Source organism: Empidonax traillii, unplaced genomic scaffold (assembly GCF_003031625.1).
Source record: "Empidonax traillii isolate 1590-97213 ecotype Southwest subspecies unplaced genomic scaffold, ASM303162v1 scaffold4:size3804566, whole genome shotgun sequence".
NCBI lineage: Eukaryota > Metazoa > Chordata > Aves > Passeriformes > Tyrannidae > Empidonax > Empidonax traillii.
The window spans coordinates 3250136-3274415 of record NW_020955197.1 but is presented as its reverse complement, the minus strand read 5'-3'; the positions used below and the strand labels follow the sequence as shown (position 1 = coordinate 3274415).

Sequence of the window (24280 nt, the reverse complement as noted above, 5' to 3'; positions counted from 1 at the left end):
GCTGCCAGCTGGATGCAGCCCCATTCACCAGCACTCTCTGGGCCCGGCCCTCCAGCCAGTTCCTGACCCAGCACAGAGTGCCCCTGTCCAAGCCATGGGCTGCAGCTTTTCCAGGAGTATATTATGGGAGACAGTGTCAAAGGCTTTGCTGAAGTCCAGATAGACACATCCACAGCCTTTCCCTCATCCACCAGGTGGGTCACCTGATCATAAAATGAGATCAGGTTGGTCAAACAGGGTCTGCCCCTCCTAAAGCCATGTTGGCTGGATCTGATCCCTTGTCCATCCTGTAGGTGCTGTGTGATTGCACTCAGGATGATCTGCTCCATAACCTTGCCAGACTGAGGTCAGGCTGACAGGCCTGTAGTTTCTCGGGTCCTCCTTGCAGCCCTTTTTGTCGATCGGCGTGACATTCACCAACTTCCAGTCATCTGGGACCTCCCCAGAGAGCTAGGACTGTTGGTAAATGACGGAGAGTGGCTTGGCAAGCTCTTTTGCCAGCTCCCTCATCCTCCCTAGGATTGATCCCATCTGTTCCTATAGACTTGTGTGGATCCAGGTGGCTCAGTAAGTCACTGACTATTTCCTCCTGGAACACAGGGGGGCTATTTGGCTTCCTGTCCCTGTCTATCAGCTCCACAGGCCAGTTATCCTGAGGACCATCTGTCCTACTGGTGAATACTGAGGCAAAGTAGGTGTTATATCCTATAGGTTTTATCTCCTGTCTCCCAAGTTCCCGGGATGCTCCACTGCAGGGACCCAACTTTCCGGTGGGTTCCAAGACACCAGGGGCAGCTGGGATGGGGAGGTGTCTCCCATGTTCCAAGTTACCTGGTTGTATGAAATATTCATCACTGAAAATTCTTACGATTTAACTGAAACTACAACACCTGGTTGTGAGTGAATTGTGAGGAATCCATTTGTTTCTTCACTCTGAAGCATCAGGCATTGGAAGCAGTATATGCCAGCTCACTCAACTTATAGGGAAAAAAACCACCTGATTAAAAAAGTCATATTGCTGATCTGTCTGCTGCCTTGGGAAACAAACAAACAAACAAAGAAAACAGAAAAAGAAAACAAAAAAACAAACCATAGCTTATTGGTTATGAAATCACTGATCCCTTTTTTAGATTTCTACATGCTCTGGGCTATTTCCATTGAGGTTGCAAACTATCCAAATTGAATGCTTTACAATAATGTGTGAATTAGGTTGTAGGAATTCAAAGAAGAGTAAAATTAGATTTTTGAATTTTATAACATTCTCAAGTCATTCACTTGAAGATAGGTGGAAAGAAACAATTCCCCACTGTGGTAGATTTTGAAGGCTGTTTGAATGCTAGAAAAAGCACAGTCTAGAAACTCAGTCTCTCCTATCTTTCTCCTGCACAGGTTGCTACAGGTAAGGACAACCAGACTGGCAGAAAGCAATGACATTTTGAAGTATTTAATTTAAATAATTTTTACAGAAACCTCCAATTTTGCAAACTAGAAATGTAAATTAAAAGTACTTAATGGGTTCTGGCTTTGTCATTTGTTACGATTGTTAACATCAGAATGATATTCCACAAATATGTGGGAAGCTGAGGTCTGTGACATTAGCACAAGTCAAAGCCACTGAGTCGCATTGAATCCAAGAGCTTTAAACACTTCGTTATCTTTCAGCTAGGAGATTACTTTTAGTGATTATCATTTACATTTGAAAATACATGTTTTATAAGCCATTACACTCAACTCTGTGAAAATCACTAGTTATCTTTAAACTCTCTATCTTATCAGGGCTGAGATTTTGTTTTGCCAAACTCTTTTATTCGGAGAAACAAAACCGACACATTTGGAAGACTATGCAGCTGCTACTTTTTTAAATGTTATATAACTCAATAGAGTTCTGTTGTTTCCTATGACCAACATACCAGTAAGAGGAGTTAAGCAGTAATAGCTTTTGGACTGTGATTAGTAGAGTAGTAGTATAGTTTAATTCTGATTAATATTTAGTAAATAATTTCTGATTATATACTGAGTTCATTTGAATTAAATAGGCATATTCCATAGCTTGAAAACATGCCTGAGAGTTTTTTTAATGGCTACACATAATTCAGGAAGACAGTCAACTGTCATTATGCGGAGGAAGACCAGATTTTAGTATCTGTAATGTTATTGTTGTTTAAAACATTATTCAGATTTAGTTTGCAGTTTGTTTTAATTAATGCTATCTATTATTGAGAACTTGAATTATTTGGAAATTATTGGAACCATGTTTTTGTTTATTTTGAAGGACATGAAGCATTGAATCGTGATGAACAAAGTTCTCTCTTAGAACAAGAACAGATAAATAACAAAGAGCCTACTCTGATTGAAACAATCTTCACTGTATTGTCTTACTGCACTTTATCACCCAAATCTCTTGGCATTGCTTTTGAGACCTACATGGAAAAAGAGCAGTTGTGGAGTTGCTTATACAGTATGACAGGTATTTAATTTGTTAATAAGCACTTAAAATCTGATGTTTAACCCTGCCGGTTTTCAGACATATAATGAATTTTTTTTTTTTTTTGCCTTTACAAATCAGATCAAATGATGGTATTTCAAAATTATAGTGTAATTGAAGTGTTCTATGCAATCAGACCGTGCTAGGAGTGGTGAAAGTTTTGAATAACACAGAGATTTAGGAGAAGTGTGGTCAATTAAGAGTCTGATTACCTTAAGTGTCTGTCTTACCAGCAGGCTGTCTGCAGAACATTTCTCTAGGTCTCTACCAGTAAAGGTTCTTTGTCTCTGTGCATTTAAGGACTCCAGACCTTTGCCATAATTTAAAAATAAGACAGCATTGAAGGAGAGCAGAAAACAAAAAGGAAGCAGTCCTTCTCCCATTGAGGGAGAAATACCCTGGTGGGCATATATATAGACTCTGCTGTCAACAGGCAGAGAGCCTCTGGATTTTCGATGAAGAGAGAGAGCTGCCCTAACAATTAGAGCAACTAAAACTGTCCCTAAGGAAAAGTAGTATTCAACCAGAAAAGAGAGGTGAGATTTAGAAGGGTGATACTGAGGAATGAGGAAAAGAAAGGAAGAAAATGGGAAAATGCAAGAGGAGAAATAGTATTATGAGTATCACAAAATAGAAAACAATGGTGGTAAAAGTGCTCAGGTATTCCTCAGAGCAAAACAGGACTGCAAAAAATAGAAGTTTGAGGTATAAGCTGAAGGAAAATAGAAATGTTGCATGGGAGCTTCCAGAAAGGCCATTATTAGATCAGGAAAAAGTACAGAGAAACAAAAGAGTAAAGGATTTAACATGTCAAAACACATCTCTGATATGCTCTGCAGCACTGTTCCTGGTGACTGCAGCTCCATAGCAATGGATAAACTGCAGTTTGCTATGATATTAAGAATGTGGAGAAGATTGATACTTGTAATGTCAATAGGTGTATTTAGGATGGTCTGTTTTCAACATGCAATCACTGATGACATGCTGTGTTTCTGTTGATGACTGTTATTTGTATGTATTTTTGTTTCCAAAATACCTTTTCTTTCTTTGCAATACTCTAGTGTAACAGTTTGGGTATCTAATAAAGGCAACTTCATTAATACTTCAAAACAAGGAAGTAGGAAAAAAAAAGTATATCTGTTCTCCTCATTGATGCCTAACAAGTAATTAAATGTTTTCCATAGAAAAGGGAAGACATTAATCAGTTTAAATTGAATTTTTGTAAATCTATCGATGGAGAAATGGGGAGGAAAGAACTAAATTGAAATATTTTTTGTCAGTACTCTGTTTAGATGGTACAAGATGTCTATATTATTTTGCTTTTTACTCTTTCTTAAATTTGTAACACACCAAAAGGTCTAATTTATTATGAATCATGATGTTGTTATTTTTCATTCCATAAGAATTCTGAAACACTTCTTTCTGAAACACATTTACACAAATGACTGCATTTATCGAATATTTAATAATTATTTCTTCTGAAGTTTCCAGTTGTGGTGAGTCAGAGCCGGAAGTTATCAGATGCTTGAAGTTGACTTTGATTAATTCAGTCAAGGGTGTAGTGAAACAGATTATTTCTTTGATGCATTCATGGGAGGCAACGGAAAACTATGGAACTTACCAGCACAAGCAAATAGTTCCTGAAAGTTTACTGAAAACAGTTCCAAAGGAATGGAATTACACTCCTCGGGAAATGAAGAGAAAAGAATCTGGGAAATGTAAGTGAAATTTATACTTGTCATAAGAACTTTTTAGCCCTTTAATGCCTGAACTGGACAGTTAGATTTCATGAGTGTTGTAGTTCGACAATGAACAAAACAATTCCAATCCTGTGGTGGTTGGGGTTTTTTTTAGTACTTTGTGTTAAATTTCAGTTATTCTTCTTGAGGCTTACACCATACACATACAAACAAGGTTTTGAAAATAATCAGTATTATAGTACTGATAATTATAGTACTGAACATGTTTTTAGCATTTGGCAGTAATAGGGTAAGATTCAAGGCAAGGAAAAAATAATATCTATGCTTAGGTCTCAATGGCTGTAAGCAGTTTACCTTTTCATTATCATCTCCTCAATCAGGATTGTTATTCATCCCAACTATACAACACAGCAATTTATGTTTGAATAAAAAAAGCACTGAAACTTTTATAGAATATGCTACTGCTTGGTTGTTGAAACAGTTAGTGAAAAAAAGAAACAATATACAGAAGAGGAGATATTTGGATGGTGATTAGATGTACAGCTGATTTCTGGTATATATTTTTATAACCTTGAGTGTCTAAAGCATCTGTCATTTCAGAAGGCTAACTTCTGAAAACATATATAATCATAAATTATTGCCACCAAAATATTACCTGACTATTTTCAATACTGTAGCATCACTGTAGTATATCCTAGCATGGTTTTTTGAATATGTAGATTGTGGCCAAACCAGGGCATCAGTGCATTCTTTCTTTCCATACATTTCTTTTCACTGTACTCTCACTTTAGTTTACAACTTGTATGGCTATTTTAGGTTATTGCTAAGCATGAATGGATATACAAACTGAGACATAAGACTCAGGCTTAAAGGCAAATTAATTTTTCTGTGTGATATGATTTTTTAAATTAAAAAAATGTTTAGAATGCAGGTGCAGTGAGTTGGGGTTTTCTTGGATTGTTTGGGTTTTGTTTTGGTGGTTTTCTTTTACTTAACTCCATGCTGTGGATCACCTTTTACTATATTTTTTCATTTTGGATGTGTCTTGGGTTTTGAGCAGCATATTTTCTGTAGTTATTTCTGTAGCTACTTTTAATATCTGGAGTCTTTAAAATGTAGTGCTTATATGAAAGCTGATAAACTGAAGTTTTTTAGGGCTGAACATAGGAAGGAATGATAGAAAACAAAAGATTATAAATGTAAGTAATATCCTGATATAACACTGAGTGCAATGTTCCAGTCATGAAGTTGCAAAAGTATTACAGTTCTGAAGACAACTTTTTACCATTCAGAATATCTGGGTGTTGTCTTTCTCATTTATACTGCAATGACTGTGTAGAGCAAGACAAATTGTTAAGAGAGTCAGTCTGAATTCTGAATTTTCTAGGTTCTCTGCTTGTAATTCTTGTAATTGTTTAGGTTTTGTGGGATTTACGTGCAGAAACCATAATAGAAGTCAAGCTACACTGTTGAGTACTTAATCTTTTTACCCATTTTCAGTACAAAAGAAAGTTAGAAATTATCATACAACATTCAGAAGCATGCTGTGATAGAACTATAATGTTAATGTTAATCATATCTTTTCTATTTTTAAGGCTTCACAAGGCTTGCAGCTCAGGCAGTATCTATTGTAATCAGCAAGTTACCTACAGTGATTGCATGTTTGCCTCCCCCAATTAAGTACTTCTTTTTTCTGGCTGAGAGAAAAATGTCAAGAAACTTTGCTGAATTGAAGAAAGGTGGTCTGCTCGTCTGGAACTTGATTCTAATTATATGTCGGATATTTGAGGATGGAAATACTGCAGAACTTTTAACAGGTGCAACACTTGACAGATGGAGCAAAGAAAAACTCGGTTTAGTTCGTGTGTGCTTAGAAAGTATTATGGGAAAACAGAAAAGTGGTCCTAAGCAAGTGACCCAGAAGATTATACAAAACATTGAACAGCAAAGACCAAACTGGATTGAAAACCAGTTGCTGAAGGCAAGAAAATTGAGCACAGACTGGTAAGAACATAGGACTTAACAAATGCTGTTTGTTCTTTATTTTACTGGATTATTGGCACATTTATGGCTATTGTTTAATTTAAAAAAAAAAAAAAAAAAAAGATGAGCACTGATCTTATATGAAGCAGATTAGTTCTTAATATTGATGTCTTTGTGCCATGTGTTTGTAACTTAATCATCTTGTTGAAACAGTAAACCATGGTTGTTTCACCAGAACAGTGTTTTCATAGTATTACAAAAGTTCATATTTTCATGATGATCGAGAAATCTGGACAATTCTTGTATGGAAAGATACAAATTTTGTATCTTTCAGAATGTGAACAGGTGCTAAATATATTTGTAATTCAGTTTTGCTATGGTGAATAAATTAAGAGTGACTATGAAAAGCTTTCAGTGTTCATTTGTGAGAAAAAAAGTAAGCATACTTCATTCTAAAATCATATTCAAGCCCTGAGGGCAGATAGTTTATATCAAAACAGAACAAGGAGAATACCCTGCTGTGGCTTTCTGAGAAAATACCAGTCTTTCCCTCTGGGTTGACATTAGGGTCTGAGTGGTTTTAATCCTTACAGGAATTTTTGAAGGAGTTGTGTACATGTCAATATGTTCCTAGTCCAGTCTGCTTTAATGTTGTAGTCATGTATCATTCTGTAAAAATACCATTCATCAGCATTCCAATGAGATTTATTGCAGTTACATGACTTACTGAATTAATTTGTAGCTACTGAAAGTAAGATTGCTGCATTTCTCAGTGAATATTCTTTAAGGTTGTGGTCACTGCTATCCTGACAGTAACTTTTGGATTTGTGCTTACAAACAAAAGATACAGTGATTGCAGGCTTTCCTTCAGTGCTTTAAAGGGCAGTATCCTATTTTTATGAGTAGTCAGTTAATGTGAGTAGCACTAACCAGTAACAGTGTCACACAAATGCTCATTGACATTGACCTTTGTTATATTTACATTTCCATTTAATTCTAATTTACATGCTCTAATCCACCGATTAAGATTGAAACCAGATGCCAGTGACTGAAAGAACTGTACAGTAAAAATCCCATAATGATAATGTGTAAAATGATATTTAACAGAAAGGTTCCATAACACAATTTCTAATGTCACTGAGACAATAGGTAGTTCTTAAAAAATATAAAGGATAAGACAATATTGTGGATAACATTTAAAAACTAGAACTTTAGTATATAGCACTTCTTCCAAAGCTGAGAATTTTAAGTTAATATATTACTTTATTTTCTAACAGACTGCAGAAATGTTGTGTTGTACATTAGGTATCACACTGTGGAAAAGAAACGCGGGAAAATGTTTTCTATATGCGTACAGTGTCAACCAAAGAGAGAACTATTTTGTGACTAGGGCTGCTAATTTTAAGGTTAAGGTAATGAAGAATGCATTACCTGCTCTTTAAATGAGTAGTTATTCGATGCAGTTGTGAAATTTAGTCCCCCAAGTTCAGTTGCAATTCTGCAATAGAAGTCTGACATGAATGTTATTTTTCCATTTTTTATTCAAGTATTATTAGTCAATATCTGGGGAAAAAAAAGGATCCAGTTTATAAAAAGATGAGATATGCAATATATAGATAAATATTATTATGAGTGCTTATTTTAAAGCTAATATAGTGAAGCTGAAATTCAAATAGTCAATTAAAGTAAGTAATGATGACATAAATATTAAACTAAAAACAATCTTTCAAGGGGAGACTTATGATGTTCATGTGATTTCTTTGAATGACTATATTGGAAAATCTAAGTTGGTGTTATGTAACCTTTTAATTAAAGGATTTTTGGGGGTGGGTGTATGTATATGCTTATATACATTTGTGTTTTTAAATGCTTATAGACTTCTAATAGATACAGTGTGTGAAAGAAAACAAAACCTATAAATTTTAAAAATTTATTTGAGATTCACCTACACAGATGTGGAAACATCTTTAAAGTGCACTGAGTTTTTATAAGGAAAATCCTTACTTAATTTTATCTTACGTTGTTGTTATCAGGACTGCTACTTAGAGAAAAAGTCTAAATTTGTATAGGTTCTTCCGTTGTGGAGTACAAATTTAATTTTTAAGAAAATCTCAAAAATAATAATCTTACTTGAAAGGTTCAGAAAGTGGTAGTTGCACACATGTCCTGTTTTGTGTACTCCCTGAAAGCATTAGTATTTATTAAAATAACTTTCATTTTATGGTAGCACCAGAGCTGTAAACAGTCGGGTTAGATTCTGAAGAACACATGTCCTGAGAAGAAATGTCTGTCTGTGCAAAGTAATTTGTCGAATTGAAGATTATTGTTTTTCATCATGATGACCCTGACCTTGCTGGCTGGGTGCATATACAGATTAAGATGAATGCAGTTATTCCTTGGCTGAGATCTGCCTCTTTCAGGGCACATTCTTCCTAATGACATGATTGATAGGCAGTCCCAAATCCAGAGAGGAAGTCATTAATCATAGTGCTGACTGAATCCAATCATCTGCTTCACCTGCACAGTGATGGGCAGTAAAGGATACAGTTTGGGTGCTAGCACTGATACACTCCTTTGTCAGCTTTTTCAATGTCAGTCGCTAAGATTTTTGACGTGAAATTCATGTTGTATCTGTACATGGCATCAAATAAAAGCCTTTAAGTGTGCTTTAATTTTAAAGATCAATTTCTTTTAGGCTTTTTTTGTAAAATACACCATAATAACAGAGTATCACTTACTTCCATTCAGCAAAGAACAAAAGTATAGTTTACATTTTGAAACTATTTGCTCTGTAGGACATTCTGAAACTGTATGTGGAAACAATATCAGCTTTAATGTCCAGCAGCTGTGCAGCATTTCAGAGACCCTACAGATCAAACACCAACTTTCCGCAGAACTGACTTTGTAATTATGGCACACTTTCAATAGTAAACTGCAACTGCAATGTTTCGGGTTGTGGGTATTTTTTTTGTTTTGTTTTACTTCTAAACCAGTGAAATACTATTTTTTTCTTTTTATTTCAACAAAATTCTTTGATTTATTTTAAATTATTCTAATAACGACTGTAGAAAGAACAATATATTTCAGTTGGTCTTTCGAGTTCTTGACACGTATGGGTCAAGGTGCAAACAAATAACTGTGTTGCAGCTCTAGTATTTGAGGAAAAATAGTTTTCATACTTCTTCTTTCATAGACTTGGTCAATAACAATCCTATGCTGGTATCTTATGCTTTTATGCAGAGAGAGCAGTTTGGGAATGATCAGAGATTTGAATGCACAATTTTGAAGGTATTTGGGAATGTCATCTTCAGATTTTATTTTGGTGTCAGTTTCACAGAAATACAAGAAAAACAAAGAACAGTATAGGGCAAAAAGTTCAACAAGTGGCAAATAGGTACCTTTTAAATGGTTAACAACATACCAGTGGGAAAAAAAAGACTTCACTTTAAAACTTCTAACCTATATTTAGGGTAATGGCTACCTTTCTGACATGTTAATTAGGCTTTAATATGTGCAGCGACAGGCAAAGAAAAAGGCACAAAAGATCGAATGCAAATGCCATTTCTAGTAGCAAAGATACTTCTCTAGTGGAAAAGAAAACTAAAAAATATTTGCTACTTGTATATCTTTAGGGTAAAGAATGTTTTATGTGTTCATTTTTCCAATTAAAGCGATTAAAATTAGAATAATGTTATTTAGTGTATACTATGTGTGTATATGGAATATATGTGCATCACCATTTGTGCAAGCCAAGTATTTTTAAGTTTTTCTAAACGTGTAGTTTAAGTGGGTTTGTATTAGTGTTTTGATTTTTAGAAATTTAACTTAGGACTGTTCGTATCTTTTCTGTATTCTAGTGCCTCAAACACAATAGAAGGTGCAACGTTAGAGGAAGGAGGTATTGCACTTGGATTCACTGAGCAGAAAATAAACATGATGGTCCTGGATATCTGCCACAAACCAGGTGGCAGCGACTACCTGAGGCAAATTTATCACATCATCCAGCTCAATGAGGTAGGGAAATGGCCTTTTCACCGAGCAATTAGGTGTGTACTGGCCTGGGGCAGCGTCTGCTGGCAGTTAAGGGTTAGTCAAGGAGGTGATAATGGTTCTTAAAGTCAATATGAAATCCTGTATTGTATTGTAATAGAATCCATTCAGTTTAGATTTTCTGCATTTCTACTGGAAAGATTACTTTATAGGAAACACTATAGATTTTATTTAGGTACTTAGACAGTGGTATGGCTCATAAACTTCCTTTAGTTTCATATTGTAGACCACGGATACATTTTAGGAGTTTGAGTGCAGTAAAAAAAAAAAAAAAAAAAAAAAAAGGCAAGTGTTGAAAAATTGACTGTTACAAAAAGTAAAATTAAATATAATAAATTAACTATTTTCATTTAAAAAAACAAACCAACACTGTAACTCTGCTGAGGAAGTAAATACATCCAGATGAAATCTTACTTTCTCTAGACAACTCAGTGCAGGTGAAGTGTTTTTGAAGTTACAGTCAAGAAATTCATGTTTGTTTTCTGCACATGGAATTTTAGCAGCATGAAAGAATTATGTCATTATTTCTAAGGCTGTACTAAATTGCCCCAACTTACCAAAAACATTCTAATTTTATTCACTGAAATAAACACAGGCTTGCTTAAATTGTATGATAACACAGATCTACACAGCTTAATTAAGAAAGATCTGTTTATTAGCTTTAATTACTAAATTAGTACTCCTTGAATGCATAAGCAGGTACTGTTAAGACCACTGCAGGTGTACAGAAGTGTTTATAATAAAATGCAAAATAATGCAAATATAGGCAGAGACCAGGATTTTTCTTTTTTTAAAAAAATGATAGCATAAAACCCCAGTTAGACAATTATGTCTATATGAATGCCATACAGAACATCTTAGTACTGGCACTGTGCTGCTGAAAATGAGATCAGCTGCTTAGTTCCTAACTATAGGCTTAAAAACAATCTTTATGCATCTTCATTTGGAAACATTAGAAGCAATGTAAGCATGTATGTAGACATGGCAGCCTAACATTAATACAGTACAGAATCTTCAAGTTTCATCTCAAACAATTAACTGGTTTGGGAAGTGAAGTGAAAATTATTACTGTAATAAACAAAACCTTTTCACCTGGAGCACATTCAGGATTACTCTTAGGTATAACAGAGTGAGGAAAAGATGATGAGCAAGACCTCTAAAAATACCATATAGTCCAGTAGTTAGGGCAGTCACCTAGGGACAGGATATGCAGGCTCAGATCTTTTTTCTTCCTGGTTTAGATTGGGGAATTCAATCTGCATCTCCCACATCCAAACTAACTCCCCAAACCTCTAGACCATTAGCTACCAGCATGGAGCTCCTTCCTTTTCCCCTGTTGGAGTTGTTTCACCATGTGGAAATTGCTGTAAAAATGCATTCTGTAACTTTTAGTGTCTAAAATAGAATCGTACTCTAGTTGTAGGAATAGGATGCACATACTGGGTTTTGGAGACCTGATCCAAGATTCAACTCCTGTGAGTATTTGGTTATTTATACAAAGTGGAGCAGCTCTAATAGGAGCTAAGAAGCTGAGAGAATTTGGTGGAAGAGGGACTTCAGCCTGACTTTCCACATCCCAGGTGTCTCTCCTTGAATTTCTGCAGCAAGAGCTTTTTTAATTATAGAACACTTCTTACTGGAAAAAACTGTATTTTGGGGAAAAAAAAAAAAAAAAAAAAAGAAAGGAAGAGATCCTGACCAGAGTGACTCACAGAAGGACTTAATTGTATTACTTTGAATTGCCTTTGAAACCATTACAAAACATTTTCATGCTTAGCATGGTATTATGATAACGCAGTTTTCAATATTATTTTTCAAAACAGTTTATGTTTAATATGCCTGACTACCAAGAAACAGCCTTGATTATCTGTTCAAAGGTCCACCCTTTTGTTTAGAGACTCCTTGAACTGTAAAGGGATTGTGTTCTTAAAATTAGTTTAGTGATCTTTATGCTCCACTGCTTAGTAATTGTGCATGAGAACAAAATGATAAGACAGAAAATTGTCTTCTTAATAATAATCCTTGGAAAAGCAGGTAAAAAGGGATATGGATTCTTGGAAACTGTATTTTAAAATAGAGATATGATGTTATATGATTTGTAATAAGTACTATACTACTCAAAACAGCCTACAGTCCTTCATGTATTTATTAAAAATAATAATAATTTTTAAAAGCATTTTTTACTAATGGCAGCCAAAGAGAAAACTATTTGACAGCTCAAAAACATTCTGTCCTCTTTGTTTCATACCCAGTCAGTGCAGTGAGGATATAGTTCACATGTTTACAGGTGTGATTTAATGTTTCTGCATTTTTGAAACATGACGCTTTCAGAGCATACAATATGTACTATACTAAGGAGGTCTTAAAATAATATATTTACCATTAGTGAACAAGTCTCTTCCTGAAAACGCAAATCTGTAGTATCCAAAAGACAGAAAAAACCTGTAGTGGGAGGTGAACTATACACCACTTGAATTGTTCAAACCCTAGCAAGCATGGACAGATATTTCCAGTATCGCCTCTGAAAAACTGACACAATTTGCTTCTGCTGGCTCTGTGATATCCAGAGGGTTGGGTTGCTTTAGTACTGTCTACAGATTTTGTGAAAATATGTATGTGGAAGCCAGTATGTTTATGAAAATATGAGGAATTTTTAGAAATAGCTTTTAAATAACATCCTTCACCTTGGCTCTAAAATCTTTTTTAATGGCATCAAGTCGTGAATAAATGGGTAAAACCCAGATATTTTTGAAGGCTTAAAAAATATAGGTAAGAGACTTAGGGTGTGTTTTCATAGCTGGTTTGTGGTGTTGTTTTAGGCAAAAAATCGGATTTTTTCCTTCTACTGTTTGTTTGGGGTTTTTTGTTTGGGGTTTTGTTCATTTGTTTGTTTAAAATACACTAAGACAATTTTGTGATTGTCTTGGTAAGTCCTGAAATTTGACTGCAATCAGCACAGAGAGGCAGTTCTCTTTCTCTTGCCTTTGAGCTTTTCCAGTCCTAGACCCCCGTTGTATTCATATTAGAAATTGTGGGACTTGTTTATCTGAATGAAACCTTTCTTTTTTCTGGCTAGTTTCACAACATTACCTAGTGCCAAAACAGGACAGAAACAGTCTGAGTGTATTGAAAGGGAACTTGTGCCTTTCAGGCCAGGTCGCAGCTGGATAAGTGTAAAAGAATGATGAAATTCTTCATTTAGAAAGACCCACTGAGGAGCACAGGGTGCCTTGGCAGGTTCTTTCGTCTCAGCAGCACTGCAAAGAAGAGGAGCATTTGTTCCTATCTTAATGAGGACTCACCTGGAGTATATGCTCAGTGTTATGGCAATCCTATCATTACGGACTTCATTTTAATAACAATAAACTGTTAAATCACTGTAGTTGTTCCAGCATATAGATGAGTAAATGTTTCATTATCTAGCTCTTCATAAAATGGTTCTATTTAATCAAAACACTCTATTGGCATGCAATGATGATTTCTTTACGAAGTAGTCGAAGAAGAGAAAATAGAAAATGTGTCCAAAATAATCATGCATCTGTTACACTACAGTTTCTAAAACTGCCGTGTAAATAATAAATTACTTCTAGTATTTGAATGCTTAAATAGTTAAAAACACCTTTGAAGAGTGAAGTGGGAGAGTATTTATTTCCTGTGTTTAAGTAACTGGTTAAAACATGTTCATCAAACAATTGATTCACAGTCATGTAGTAACTATTGAATTCGTCCAAGAAGTTTATTAGAAAGTAATAAAAAACATTTGTTGTTCACTTCAACTAACATATATATATTAAATGCGAACTTATACAAAGAATTCGATGACAATTTCCAAACAGTTGCTTAGATTATTCTGATTTGCTTCAGTTGGATGTTCTTGGAGGTTATTTCTTGTTTGCTATAAAATAGTGATACTCTTCGAAAGGTTTCTATTTGTAAGAAATTGCCTATTCCCTACTGTATTAAGAGGAGCTTTTATCAAGCATACTGTAAAGTTATGCTTGAAAGGTGGGTTAATTTCACATAGAATGCTACTTCGCCTATACTGTTCTGTGGTTGCTTTTTGTTCCAAAAGGAATATTTGAAGGAGCAGCTGTCTTGTGAGAATTCTTCTGAAGATGGTGTTATGTCCAGTCAATGCCTGCCTTTGACACTGAAGGGCAGAGAAGAGCAGCCTGTCTTCAACCCTTTCCAGGTGTACAGACAATCTTGTGCAAAAATATTCAATCAGGTTTGTGAAAATCTGAAACCTTGGTTATAGCATAATTTTTACCTGTCAGTCTTATGATTATGATAATGACAGATACTGAATTTATGAAAATGGAATTAATTACATGCGTGCATGTGATGAAGTGCAAAGGAATATTATTGCTTGGGAATCTAATGAGGATACCTTCTACAATAGCATGATCTTCAAAAAACCATTATTGTCCTTTTCTTTTATCAGAATTATTGCATGAAGGAGCAATTTGCATTTACTTATACCTTCTATGTCCGGTATAGTGAAGGAAAGCCCATAAGTAGCAATGATATTTTATTACATATGTGCAGTGGTACACAGGGTTAGTCTTCATCCTTTGAAAAGTCATGGCAAAACTCCACATGCACATTTAGAATTTTCCTGATGAGTCTCTCACAGGATTGTCAGTTAAGTAAAGGATGTTTTAGAAATACAAAGATTTTACAAAACAGTAAAACACAAAAACATGAAAGCATCAATTTCTCCATTTTTTCTTAAATCGTGGTTGTAATGTAAAGAATTATAATTTCTTTATAGAATTTAGTTTCCTAACAATGTAACAGAAAAGAGATCTGGTTGCCTAAATCTCTGCCAGAGTACCTCATGACCAATTAATTACACAAGATGGTATATAGTTTCTGGTAGCACTTAAAAAATCTTATACTGTTAATTCTCATATGTTCTTAATACATCATCTGTCATTTTGATTCTGGCCCTCAATTCAAATATTTGAAAAGAGATGATATTACAGTGGAGTGAAATTCACTTTACAGATCTGTGGTAGAAAAGCATCCTTTTTTAGCAGAGGTATGCTTATACACGGTGTAATCTTTCCCAGTTTTGACTATTTTGGGCTATTTCACTAGTTATATTGTGGTAAAATATACTTTTTTCTCTTACTTGTTTAATGAATGCTTAATTGTTGTCATGTTCCAATAAAAGTGTTAATATCCTGAAAAAGAAGATGAATACTAATTCCACAAGGCTTCTCACTCCAGAGAAACATGCTTTATAGAATCCTAGAATCAATAGAATCATACAAGGGCTTGAGCTGGAAGGGACCAGAAAGAAACACAGAATGGTTAAGGTTGGAAGGGATCACAGTGGGTCTTCTGGTTCCACCTGCCTGCTCAAGCAGGGTCATCCTAGAGCACATTGCATGGGATTGTATCCAGACAGTTCTTGAGTATCTCCATTGAGGGAGACTCTACAACCTTTCTGGGCAATATGCTCCAGTGTGTGGTTACTCACACAGTAAAGAATTGCTTCCTCATATTCAGCCTAGAAAGCCAACTGTATCCTGGGCTGCATCAAAAGAAGTGTAGCCAGCAGGTCAATGGAGGTAATTCTGCCCCTCTACTCTCCTCTAGTGAGACCCCACCTGAAGTGTCGCATCCAGCTCTGGGGTCCTCAGCATAGTAAGGACACTGACCTTGGAGCGAATGCAGAGGAGGACCTCCAAAACTGTTAGAGGCATGGAGCACCTCTCCTATGAAGAGAGGCTGAGAGAATTGGAATAGAGAAGGCTTCAGGATGACCTAATTGCAGCCTTCCAGTATCTGAAGGGAGCCTGCATGAAAGATGAAGAGAGACTTTTTACAAGGGCATGTAGTGACAGGAGAAGGCGGAATGGCTTCAAACTGAGAGTGGGTTTAGATTAGATGTTAGGAGGAAATTCTTCACTGTGAGGGTGATGAGGCACTGGAACAGGTTGCTCAGAAAGGTTGTGGATGTCCCATCCCGGAAGTGTTCAAGGCCATGCTGAATGGAGCTCTGAACAACCTGGTCCAGTGAAAGGTATCCCTGTCCATGGCAGGGGATGATCTTTAGGTCCCTTCCAGCCCCAACCATTCTATGATTCTATTCTATAATTCTATCTGCAAAGTTTAATAATGTTATTACATAGTTTAATTCTCTTTACCATAAAATTGTGGATTTATTTAGTGTTGTAGGAATGTCCATTTTTATAGCAGTGGTCAGGATAGCTGAGAATCTGATTTCCTGTGACAGCTGTTATCAGTGCCTTCAGAAGATGCCAGAGTACAGGCAAGGAACAATTATTCTTCTCAAAGGATGTGTTTGTTCTTAAATTCATTTGTTATTGGTTGGCAACTGCCATGAAGCTCAGGAGTTTTATTTTCTTTGTCTGTTGTAAGTAGATATGTTTCTAAAACATCAGTCTACATTTTATCCTTTTATAAATTCTAGAGCAGAACAAGCCACTAGTTTTGCAACATATTTTGTCAATTAATTAATTATGTATTGCTTTTCAAAACTTTTCTCTTAGAAGGGCCAGTTGGAATAGACATGGCAATACTGCCTAGTGCTTCAGCTCTAAACAGGAAATGTATGTTACACTGTGAATTCGACCTGTCATAATATGTAAAATGTATTACATAAAATATATTACATAACTATATAGGAGCATGTCTATACTGCGCAGTGTAGATATACTCTCAGCTTCCTCAATAAATGGTTTCTTAAAATAATTCAAAAGCTTTCCAAAAGATAATCGTTACTAAACATTCTATGTATTGTTTGTTAGTATATGTCAAAATCACTGTACAGCAGGGTGGTTGACTTTTTAGATGAGGAATACATTTAGTGGAGGTAACTCAGTGTAGAGCTGCAGTGGGAGCTGCAGATTGAGCTCTGGGTGAGGGATATGGTGAGAATCAAGAGGTCATGAACTGGCCCAGTATCTTTGCATAACAAAGGGCATGGGGACCTGTGGCACCAGCCAGGTGACTGGACATTGAGAGACAACAGGAGCCATTCCACTTGGCTGGAATACACTGGGCTATCCAGCACTTAGACTGTGAAAGTATAAAATCCCATGTAGTCCTTTATTCAGAGTCCCTCCTTGGAGGAACCCAGCTCAACCTGTTACTTTGTTTTTGCACTGTGATAAAATTATTTAGAGGAGCCAGATGTCTGAGACAGCTATGGAAAACATTGACTGTGTGAGCATGGGGTGTACGGGAGGTCAAGTTGGGAACCCATCAACTCACTGAAATTGCCCACTGCAAAGTGGTCTCAGTCCCAGCTGTCAAAGTCTCTGATGGTGGTAGAGCAACTGCCAGAGTGGCCCTGAATGGTCATAAAGGAAAGTTTCCTTAACTTTCTTCTAAAGTTTTGTGAAATTGTCCCAATTGTGTCAAATTTAGCAAGGTATTTATCATAGTTTTATCATGAATTTTACTGCTCCTGAAACAAGAACCACTGAACCACTATTTTGAGATCAACTCTAGCATTTTTGTTAATAATAAGTAAATTTCTTACCTTCTGACACTCTAGTTCAGTAACAGATTCTATGAAATGAGTAACTTCTGTTAACAATTTAACCATGTAATTCTTACATTTCTGTAGAAATCTTGAATAATCACCATCTGGTTCTAGTAACTTGTTGCTCTTGGTTTTATCTATTTGTCCTGACACCCTAATCTCTGTCAGTGCTGCTGCTACGCTATTGTCTGATAAGCTAGGATATGCAACTCCTCAACAGTATCAACAAATGTTACAAAGAAATTATTTTTCTTTCTTGAAGTGACTTTTTAAAAAACGATTCTTTATTTTTTCCACAAAACTGATATCTGGTTTACCTATAAATTTTTGTTGTTGTTTCCATGATCGTTGCTACGGGGTGTACTCCTTTTTATCCCTCTTGATTTCAGATGTATTTCCTCCATTTTTATTTGTCTGTGTTTAATTCAGTGTAGAGTGTAGAACAGTGTCCTGTTTTCTGTTGTCTTCTTCTTCTTCTTGTCCTGTTCTCTTAGTGGACTCTTTTACCCTTATTTCTTGTTTATCAGATGTTCACCATTTCTTCTTCATTCACTTTCCACTTTCACACTCTCTTGTTCTTTCTTTAGCTACCCTTGTTTTCTGTGTCTGCTCTGTATTTCACCTTTGTTTTTCTACTTTACTTTAAAGTGCATGTCAAAGATGAGGGTTAGGAAGTAAATTAAGTAAGGAGAAGGAAAGTAATAAATGGAAGGAATAGGGAGGATTGCCCTGATTCTGCTCTCCCGGAAGATCCAAGTGCTCTCTGTAAGAAGGCAAAGATGCACTTCAAGTTGTACTTTACTGTTATTTAGGTTTATTTTCACTGTTTTGAAAAATCGTTGTGAAGAGATGAAACCCACTAACACTACCTTTTAAGTGTTAGTGAGCCAGGCATTACTTTATTCTGGCCAGAGATAGGCAACAAATCATTCCAGCTACTTATGTCCCTTTCAAGACTTTTCACGCATTTATACATTTTAGGAGACAAAGAAATTATGTTTCTTGGTTCTAAGTTACATAATTCTCTCCTTTATTGGTTAATTTGATCTGCATTCTTTGGTCCTCTTACCATTCTTCCTTAGACAGAGAGTCTCCAACTTTCAGGCTGTCATATCTTCGTTAATCCCCTCTGTATCTTCTGGTTACTCCGACATGTCTTTGAACGGCCATAAATTTAATATCCCAGATGTCCAATCCTCAGTTCCTTTCAGCTTCGTTTATTGGAGCTTATCAGAGCTAGTCCAGAGAAACTCAAATCTTTGCTGATTTCAAGATCAAACCATCAAGAGTCCATAAAAAGAAATGTAGCCACTTGCTACCGTTAATTGCAGTTTAGAAATATCATTTGCCACATCACAACAGTAATTTTTTAATTATTTCCTCACAAGAATGTGGAATTCTAGTCACTACTTAACTATTGCTGACAAAGAAAAATAATATTATTCAACAGGACTTCCTGTTTTGTAAACAAAAGAATGTTACGTGTGGCCTTTTGGCCGCCTACTATTATTGTGGATTGTTTTTATTATTAAATAAACAATATGGAGTTATATTTGTTCATACTGTGTAAGTGTACTGCTGTTTATAAGAACCATCTGGTGATTGGAATGCCTTACAAAACTAAATCTTCACTCTAATTTTGATACAGGTTACATCTTGAATTCCAGCTATACTGAGTTTTCCATGACAAACTCTTCACTGACAGCAGAAAAAGCAAGAGTTGTGAATTATTTTGCTTTTTGGACAAAGAGTCAGCTCTCAGACAAAGTGGTTGCGCACAATTCCATTAATAGTTGAAAGAATAACGGATCAAAAAAATTATTTATCTTTTTATAAATAATGGCTACATCCCTAAATGATTTATACACTAATACTGTCTTACTGAAATAAAAACCTTCTTCTGTGGACTTGATTGATGTCATCTTTCTAAGTCCTTGTTCTAGACACCCCCTCCTTCTTGGTTGGTATATCACAGCTGGAGCTTTAATGTACTGATCACATTAATGCTGATTAATAACTAACTAACTTCTTTCTGTGTATCAACAGTCAACCAGTACTGAATGGAACTGGGATTGGTCAAACTTGCTGCCAAGTTACTTGGGATTGAATCAGATGACCTCCAGGGTGCTGCTGGCACACAGGTAATGGGATTTTGGCAAATAATCATGCATTCCTCTTATGTTTTTGACTTTATGGTAGTCAATACACAGGGATTTTACGGGTGAAATTTGTAAAATATATTTTGCATTTCTTTTTAAATATGCAATATTAAAATGGAGCTACTTTTTTCTAGTGTATTTAATCTGTACTCGGATGGTTTTTGATTCCTATTTTCAGGAATCTAATGTGTTCTTCCTGTCTGAGACAGAAGATACGAGTATGTGTTGATATTAAATAATGCTAAAAAGAAATTAGTAACTTTTGCAAATCTCTTCTGATCAGGGAGACTTCAGCACAAAATTTAGGGGATGTTTACTCAAGTTTCAAGTTATCTTAAATTCATTTGGAGGCATGACAAGTGTAGCTAGAAATAGAAAGTGTTTCCTTAATAGTTTTTAATTAATGAAAATCATTTTAATATTTTATCACTTTTTTAACTTCTTGATTTTTAGGCAGATATATTTATTGCAGAATTGCTTAAATTCAGAAACAGCAACTTACTAAATTCAGAAAATTTTAGGGGGAAAAACTGGGTTTTCTTCTAAAATACTTCCCACTTATGAAAACTGGAGAACTTTCATGTTGCAATTAATTCTGAACCCTCCTGATGACACCTGATATGGTCCTACCATTCATCTTTTAAAATGAATTGTTTCTCTACCTAGAAACTGGAGTGACAATTTCAAAAGTGTGTCAATTTGCATGCCAAAAATGTTTTAGTTTTTCTATATAATTTTTTCAATTTATCACCAATAGTTAGGCTTAAACATTTACTTCTTCCTTCATTTCATATATAAAAGATTTGTACCATCTATTTTTAATCTGCTTTCTTAATTTTGTTAAGTTTAATTTTTTTCCCACACAAATTATTCTTTCCAAAATTTTAGTGCAATTGCACAAAAAAATCATGCTGGCAGAAATTTGCTATTCACTTCTCCCCTCAGTGTCCTCTGTTACCCACTACCAGGCAGAATGTGAGACTTCACAGACTTTTGGATCTGTACCCAGTAGTCTCATTTTTATGTTAAATGGCAGAGACAAATTCAGTACTAATTTTTTTTTCTTTGATGATTCTCCTCCTGATTGCTGTTTCTTCATTAAAAGTGACATGGTCATAGAAAGCCCCAGAATCAGACTGGTTCTTGAACTTCTCTTCATGTTGATGTCATCTGTATGAGCCAAATGGATTAGAGGATTGCCGTGATTTGTAGAGTGAATTTTTATATGAACATTTCATCTGCTCTGTTCTCTTGAAACATATTTTCTTTTGCTTTTGGTTTCTTTATAGAGTTTAGAAAGAGGTCATGTATATGCCTTCTCTGTCCTTTTCTGTATTTCACGCTTTTGTCATATCATCTACTATTGCCTTTTTTTTTTTTATTTAATAAGTGCCCTAATTGTTGTCATCCTTTCTAATTTGAAAATGTCTCCATTCATTGCCCTTCTGCATGATATGGAAATTCTCATCTAGAAGTGACATAATGCAAGCCATTAATGATTAGCTCATGGATTTATTATTTTAACCACTCTACTTTACAGATGAACAGATTGTTTAAACCAATTGTGATCATTAAGTAGAATTGCTGATCCAGTATCTGCCATAGTGACCAGTATCTCCAACACAGCTTGTCTTAATGTGACCCAGTTTTTAGCATAGTTAAAGTATGTCTGCACATATTTTCCTGCTGACTAGGACAATTCTAGCTGATCTTGTGACTACTCAAGGAAGCTTTTGCAGTGGGACTCAGGTGACCACTATCTTTAGGTGATGCTCCATGATCCTTCCTAGAACTGCATAAATTTCACCCATCTTGTGCTCAGGAGTTAAGGTTCAAGCTGAATGAGTGTGTGATTATTTTGACCTCCCACTTATGATGGACCTATTTTGTTTCCACTATTTGCCTCCTGAGATGAGTTAAACAAAACCGAGGGCAATTCTTGAACTGTGTCAGAACCACAAGTTTCTAAAGTGGAGTGCCGTAATATTTTAATCACTCCTTCTTTGGCATATGCTAAAACTTTCCCTTCTTTGGCACATGCTAAAGCTTTCTCTGATCAGTTACTTCTGTACAGGCAAAAATATTTTTTATCAGTTCACAGTGATACTGGAGAGATATATTTCCTTTTCATATTAAAGAGAAAATACTGTCAGTTGCATATGAAGTAAAATAAATACGGTCTACTCTGGCAGAAAAAAAAATGAAAATGCTTAGGGGATTAAGTTACAGGGGAAATACTCCCCTAACCTATTTAATGACTGAGTTAGGTGAGAGGGGGTTATGAGATCATTGTCCCAGAGCCAGCAAGTTAATTGGTTGGTGGTTAGGGGAAAGTAAAAGGGTTTTAGGACTGGTTAAAAAGGGAATGAAGTGTTGTCTACTCCTCGTTGCTGGCTCCACACTACTGTGTGAATCTAATCCACACATTCCTATAATACTCGAAGTAAATTGTTCAGGTAAATTTTTCAGATTAAGGATATGAATGGTTGAATGATATTATTTTATTTCAAGGCTATAAAATATAGAACACTATCAGAAGCAGTAAAGAGTAACATAGAAAACTTAATACTCATCTGTGTTCACAATTAAGACCTTCAGAATAAGTAAGAAACTTTTCCTGACAGGAAGAAAAGGAAATATAATGGATTCTTTTCCTTTTCTGATTTTTTTTTTTTTTACAAACATAAATATGTCATTTGAACTGCAAGAATAAAAGTTAAAACATACTTTTCAATTATACTTGAAATAATACCTTTTAATATTAAGTCTGTTAATATTCAACTAACTTACGAACTTGTTTTCCCCAAGTTTTAGAAAATAGCCTGGATACTTACACAGACATATGCTGCTTTGTTGGATCTTGGAATTCACCTGTACATTCTGAGACATTTCAATACCAAATGGGAGTTATTTAGCTCTAATACATGTATTAAAGCGAGAAGAGCAATTATTATTTAATTCACCTATATCTCAACTTTTAATTACTGATCTGCTCATAAAGCAGAAAGTGTTATTGTCTGGCTAAATCGGCACATCGAAACTGTTTCTGCAACTCTTAGTTAGAGATCTCTTCTTTTTAACTGTCTGGCTACTGTTTCTCTGCCAATTATTATGTTAGTGACTGTGGTGAGTTGTTCCTGGCCAAGGTGTGTATAGCTGGTGGCTTGCTCTGCCTTTAGTGTGGTTGGGGAGAGATCTGGAAGGGCAACATGAGAAAACTCCTAGGTTCAGCTAAAGACACTTTAATAAACTGGAACAACATATGTAAGCAAAGCAAAACACGGAATTCATTCAATGCTTCCCATGCACAGACAGAGTCCAACCACTTCCTGGAAAGCCAGGCACCACACACTTAATGGTTACAGGGCTAGGGAAATGCCACAGCCCCAAACATCCCCCGTTCCTCCTTCTTTCCCCAATTTTTATTGCTGAGCACATTTGTATGGCATGGAATATCCCCTTGGTCATTTTCGGTCAACCGTGCCCCCTCCCAGCTTCCTGCACACATCCAGCCCATAAGGTGGTAGGGAAAAGTGGGACAAAGAAATGGCCTCGGTGCTGTACAGCTGTATTCAGCAATAAGCAAAATGCTGATGTGTTGTCTACACTGAGCCACAAATCCAGAGCACAGTACCATACATTACCCTTCTTGTTTATGTACTCTCCTTTATACTCATATATAAGTTAAATTGTGATCATTTTTTTTTAAAGAAGTATCTCAGCAACTTGTACATGATTATAAGATACTATTATTTTGCTGGGCTTTGAGATGTGACCTTCACCTTCCTTTTGCAGTTCTACAGAACTTTCAGATGCACTGAATACTTTACTATAAAGAATAACTACATTCCACTGAATTATAATGATGAGAAAAAAATTAGGCATTTTTGTAACGTGTAAAACCGTTATCCAATTTTGCAGTAATTTGCTCTTCTGAAGAGCAGTGGCTGCATTTAGGCAAGTTTCACAGAGCATTGGTGCCAGTGCAGGAAAATAAGTAGTGATTTGGTTGGAATGATGTGGATCCTGCTACAGGAGAACTCTGAGGAAAATAGGGACAGAGAACTCATGACTGGCAAAGCCAACGACAGTCAGGTACAAGTTCTTCAGAACAGAAAACGTAACAACAACTGAGAAAGGAATGTGTTATTTTTACCATAAGTGCATCAAGTGAGAAACAGTACCAAGTTAGAAAAACTATAGAAATTAAAATTTGTTCAAGTGGATAAGAAATGCCATGAAAAATGTTTAGACTGAAAAGTAGGATATGATTTTCAATAGATATACCAGCATAGCTCAAGAAGAGCTTTCCAGAAAGTGTTTACACAGTGAATTGACCTTAAAGAGTTTTCAGCTGAAATAGTGTCTAGTCAGGTTTCAG

The 24280-nt window shown here is 35.6% G+C and overlaps 1 protein-coding gene across 6 annotated transcripts in view; it reads left to right on the top strand.

The window, feature by feature from the left end:
• KIAA0825 (KIAA0825 ortholog) overlaps window positions 1-24280 on the top strand; it is a 238079-nt gene that overhangs the window by 117295 nt on the left and 96504 nt on the right. For 5 of the 6 annotated variants that reach the window (XM_027878183.1, XM_027878158.1, XM_027878149.1 and 2 more), the window contains 6 exons: window positions 2273-2467; window positions 3970-4203; window positions 5781-6189; window positions 10026-10182; window positions 14291-14446; window positions 19787-19881. In XM_027878183.1, coding sequence (XP_027733984.1) covers window positions 2273-2467; window positions 3970-4203; window positions 5781-6189; window positions 10026-10182; window positions 14291-14446; window positions 19787-19881 — 1246 coding nt within the window. The remainder of the gene's footprint in view (window positions 1-2272; window positions 2468-3969; window positions 4204-5780; window positions 6190-10025; window positions 10183-14290; window positions 14447-19786; window positions 19882-24280) is intronic. The other variant, XM_027878166.1, reaches the window with a different exon arrangement.